Source organism: Malania oleifera, chromosome 1, assembly GCF_029873635.1.
Source record: "Malania oleifera isolate guangnan ecotype guangnan chromosome 1, ASM2987363v1, whole genome shotgun sequence".
In the NCBI taxonomy this organism is placed as follows: Eukaryota; Viridiplantae; Streptophyta; class Magnoliopsida; order Santalales; family Ximeniaceae; genus Malania; species Malania oleifera.
In genome coordinates, this window is record NC_080417.1 from 70199807 (window position 1) to 70205274 (window position 5468).

Consider the following 5468-nt stretch of genomic DNA (forward strand, 5'->3'; position numbering starts at 1 on the left):
TTTTGAGCAATAAATTACTATCATAAGCCACAACAAACATTACTTCATAAATGTCTGGAAGTAACTTTTCCATGTCATTAGTCATCCATGTAACTAATTTAAATCATTCCAAACACTTCCCAATACCCAGTGACATACTTTTTCCACCACTTAACGCAGACTGACCATAATTTTTGCACAGAAGATTAATTTTTGGCAGCTCCATAATTGTAAGGAACAAAAAGACTAGTAAAGTCTTTTGACTGTCAATTGAAAGAGTTCTAATGGCATCTTCACTTCAATTTTGAGTCTTTTCCCACTGCATACCAAGCAACAAACACCTAAGAAATCCACAATCTAGACATAGGTACCCTTTCCAGTGCATAGAAAAATGACCCAATATAACCAAGTCATGGATTTCATGAACCAATTAAACCACAAAAATCATATACAGTAACAGCCACTTGTAAAGCATATTGGTGTTGAAACATGTGTGAATCTAGCTAAACACAGCAGACTATCTAATCATGCTACTCCTTAACCACTGGTCGCAACATGTTAAATTAAAACAGACCAAATCGATAAGTATATTCACATATTGTACTCATAAATATATTCTTGGTCTGTGATGCTCTTCTTGTTTCATTTAATTTCTTAGGTTAATGGATTGGTACTTCACCCAAAAAAAATTGTAGAGAAGCACATAATTAACTATTCCCGTATGTGTTTCACCCTTCCTCAACCATTAAACCCAATTTATCATAATGTTGATAAATGGAACCTTCATCCTTCGTCTCCCAAATCACTAAGTTTAGTACCAAGTAAATGCATTCACCTCCATGATGAATCATTTGGTTTTCCTCAAAAGCAATTATATAGTTTCTTATCCCAATCCAACTACAACCAATCATTTTTGCAACACCTCTCTCTTTCATAGCTTTCTTGACTCGAACCATGCTCTCCCATTTCCCCCTCATCTCGTATGTCCAAGCCAAATACACATAAGGCAGATATGACAGTGTGTCCAGCTCCATCAGTCGCTTTGCAACTCTTTCAGTGAGCATAAAATCTTCATGTACTCCACATGCATCAAGTATTGGCCTCCAAATTGAAGCATCAGGTTTGCGAGCCATTGTTTCTGTAATTTCCATCGCTTCCTCAAGCTTATCAGCTCTGCTCATCATGTCAATAATGCAAGCATAATGCTCCCCTGTGGGTTCAACTCCGTAATCCTTCTCCATAAGGGAAAATATTCTTATTCCTTCCTCAACAAGATGCCCAGAGTTGCAAGCCATAAGAACCCCAGTTAGTGTTATTCGATCAGGTGGTGGACCTTCCTCAAGCAGTTCTTTAAAAGTGTCCAAGGCCTCAATAATCCTCCCATTGAAAGCTAGTCCCATAATCATAGTGTTCCAAGAAATCAAATCTCTTACAACCATGTTAGCAAATATTTTCATTGCGGAGTCAATTAGTCCAAATTTCGCATACATGTCCACTAGTGAATTAGCAACAATGGCATCTGACTCAAAACCATGTTTAAGAACCAAAGAATGGATTTGGCACCCTTGCTCCAAGGGATGAATCACAGAAGCAGAGCTCAAAACACTGCTTAATGTGAATTCAGTTGGCTTGAGTTCCTCCCTCAATGTCAACACGAAGAGTTGCAGAGCATCCTCCACACACCCATGTCGGGCATAGCTTGAAATCATTGAATTGCAAACTATAGAGTCCCATATATCTAATTCTTCAAATAGATGGACGGAATCCTCCAATTTGTTGCATTTAGAAAAGAGATCAATAGCTGCACTTGAAATAATGGTATTAGAAAGAAACCCCATCTTGATACAGAGAACAAAAGTTGGCATGCCCTTATCCAAATCTCGCGAGTTAGAACAGATAGCTATCACCGTTGACATGGTAAACTGATCAGGTGAATGTCCTGTTGATCTCATCATAAAGAATTGATTCAATGCCAGTTCTTCATACCCTGATTTATGACAGCTGGAAATTAAGGAATTCCAAGATATGATATCCAACTCCTCCATTGACAAAAACACACCCAAAGCGTAATCCAAAAGACCAAACTTCCCATACATGTCAATTAATGCATTCCCGAGCACCACACTGGAGAAATTCATACAATTTCGAATCATGCTAGCATGTAATTGCTTAATCTGATATACAGAGGAAATGGACATCAAAATCGTGAAGGTGAATGCAGTTGGTCTTATACCAACATCTTGCATTTTGAAGAAGAGTTCAAACGCATGATCAACAAATCCACAAGAAGTACAGCCTGAAACCATTGAGTTCCAACTTACAACATCTCGCTCGGGCATCTCATCAAACAGATTACACGCGCTTTTAAAATGGCCAAATTTCAAAAGCGTCTTCAAGCTAATGTTCCAAGATATGGAATTTTTGTTGTGTATCTCATCAAACACTTTCAAAGCATCGTTAGCAAAGCCAAATTGGGTGTACAGATCTAGACAACGATTTCCAAGAAAAGTATGATTGTTGAATCCGTCCTTTATTAATTGGGCATGAATAAATTTCAAAAAAACTAAGGATTTCTGTGCGAGACAGTAATCCATAAGGTTAGAGTAAAAGGACACTGAGGCGGTGCGACGTCCATACGTTTTTTTTAGTGCTGAGTACATACTAATGCTATGCCACCATGTTCAACCATTGATGAAGCAAATCTTCTCTGCATGGCGGCTTTAACTACAGCGGACTATTTGCTGCTGTTGAGACATATTCTTCAACGATTGATGGAGCAAATCTTCTCTGCATATGAATAAGATTATGCAGCCGTTGGGTATTTCATCACCAAAAATTCCGAGCAAGGAGCAGTTTAACTAGGTATGAACTACAGGGAAGTTACCCTTCCCTTTTTTGGTCTGATTTTTAAGAATCAAAATCTCATATAATTTTTCTAGTCAGAAATTTACGTATATGCCTACTCTACGGACAGATAAGATAAAAAACTTTACTATTTCGGAAGAAATTACAAAATGATTTGAAGCCGACCTTGGACAAAATATTTTCGCCCTCATACAAAATATCTCTCATCCTCTTTCTATATGCCTACTTACTTCAAACATACAATGTGTGTGTGTCAAGATGAGAGGGAGATGATGTCCTTTTATAGGGCAATAAGGATAGTAAATAATTTATTATGGTAGAAAAACGAAGGAGGGACAACCATTAATGTTTTATGATTTTCATAACCACTCCCCTTTGGATGTCATCCATATATTAACTCATTTTAGTAAGATCTTTGAGATATTTCATTCCAATGAGATAAACTAATTTCTTGAATGTTATAGTAGGCAAAACTTTGGTGAACAAATTTGTTAGATTATCACTTGATCGGATTCGCTGAACATTTATATCACCATTTTTCTAAAGTTCATGTATGGAAGAATTTTGGAGAGATATGATTCGTTCTATCACCATTTATGTATCATTCTCTTAGTTGACCTATACATGCAGTGTTGTCTTCATATAAAACTGTTACAATATCCTTGATTAATTGAAGACCACAATTTTTTTGGATATAAGAAATCATTAATCTGAGCCACACGCATTTTCTACTAACTTCATGGATAACTAGTATTTCAGAATAATTGAAAGATGTTGTTGTAATTGTCTGTTTTATTGATTTCTAAGATATAACAATTTTTTCGTAAAGAAATACATATCCAGTTTAAAAATTTATTCCTAACTATGTCCAAATTCGCAGCAGTAATACTCAACCTAGGTCTGTCTATATACTCATAAACCCAAATGCGCAGATAGATGTAAGATGCGGAAATTAAATCATACGCAACATTCATAATATAACATACACGTGTAGTAAATAAATTGCGAAAATGTAAAGTGCACACACGATCTGTTATTGGGGTTCGGCCAATACTACCTATGTCCTTGCCTCTAACTCATAAACCTGAGGATTACACTAATGCTCACTTAACGTATGGAGCAGTACCATTTACAACTAGGTCAATTAAAGGGACTAACCTTAATCTACAACCGCACGTTACCGGGATGATGCCTCTAACTTTCTTAATCGGGTCTAAGTCAATCCGTGACTATTCATCAGGGCTAGTCTCCCTTTTCAGGCCCACGCCTAGAATACAACAATCAATATAATTTTGCGTACAAATAAAGTTCTTCTACTCAAGCAGATATGTACTACAATACAATACAGTATAATCAATGCACACCAATAATGAAAGAACTATAAGCTCATTGATGTCTGTGTGCAATCAACACTCAAGATAATGTCTATATTCAATCTAGCTCCAATGTGTATTAATAAGCTAATCTTTGAAACTTTGTATAAAAATATGTCTCAATAAAAATATAGGGTTTCAAAGACTTCAAAAAATAACAATCAAAATATCTCAACAATATTTTCTCAATGATCAAGCATAAGAAATATTTGAAAATAGCTTATGATAAATATTTTGCACACACAAAATAAAAGCCTTAACTGTCTTACAATATGAATGCAAAGACCCACAAGCTCGTAAGTTTTCCCCACACAAGATTTATTAGATTAAATCAGTGGAAAAACTTAATCTTTACTCTTAATATGAAAATCAAATAACAAATAATACAATGAGAGTTTTTGAGTAAGATTGAATGGAGTATAATCACTCTAGGTACTCTCACAAGACTTGGATTATCAAGAAGGTAGTAGTATGTGAGAGTATAGACTTAGTGTAGGAAAAATTTGCTCTAAAAAATACAGAGGATTTTTGCCTAATCCAAATCCCTAATCCTTGCGTAAACATGCAAATGAACTCATATATATAGAGAAGGGAAAGATTATGACTGTTGGGGGACACCAGGGGAATTATCAAATTTTTTTAATTGAGTTTTAAGAAATTAACCCTGGTTTACCTCTTTTAACCCCCTAGTAAATATTAGCCAACCAAAGACTTTCGGTCGTCTAAACAGACACATGAGAAAAAATAATTTTTCAATGTTCGGGTGCCCAAAAATACATTCGGTTGGCTAAACTAGGCAATTTTCCAAACGCTCGAGGTTCGGTCGCCCATTCGTAAGTTCAGTAGCCCGAACTTGCCAATTCAGGTATTTTGAATGTAAGAGTTAGGGCGCCCGAGTTGTTGAACCAAGTCTTAGTATATGTTCGATCGATCGAAGGCACTATGACCAATTCGGTTCGGTCGCCTGAACTCAAGTCAATTTATTGACTTAGTCCAACGTTTGATCGACCAAGGCAAAATGTATTGCCAAGTTTAGTCGCCCAATTCCATAGGATTTTGCACATTTAAGTTCAATTTAAAACAAAAGATTACCTAAATAATATATATGATAATGGGGACTTTTCTAGGTGCAAGTGCTAGGACCTAAGGTCTTTCTAAGGTCATTTTGCTGGTCGAAAAAATTTGGCATTAGTCAATCGATCCCTAAGGTCTTTGTAAGGTGTTGAACTTATAGTCCTACATGCATGATAT

The 5468-nt window shown here is 36.0% G+C and overlaps 1 protein-coding gene across 1 annotated transcript; it reads right to left on the bottom strand.

The window, feature by feature from the left end:
• Nucleotides 1-497: 497 nt before the first annotated feature.
• On the bottom strand, nucleotides 498-2815 carry LOC131160193 (pentatricopeptide repeat-containing protein At1g43980, mitochondrial). The gene has a single exon (XM_058115601.1). The coding sequence runs from the start codon at nucleotides 2637-2639 to the stop codon at nucleotides 708-710; it is 1932 nt and encodes a 643-aa protein (XP_057971584.1). The 5' UTR covers nucleotides 2640-2815; the 3' UTR covers nucleotides 498-707.
• Nucleotides 2816-5468: the final 2653 nt, after the last annotated feature.

Excerpts from the sequence above, each read along its gene's own strand:
- LOC131160193 (XM_058115601.1), bottom strand. The coding sequence starts at position 2,639 with ATGTACTCAGCACTAAAAAAAACGTATGGACGTCGCACCGCCTCAGTG.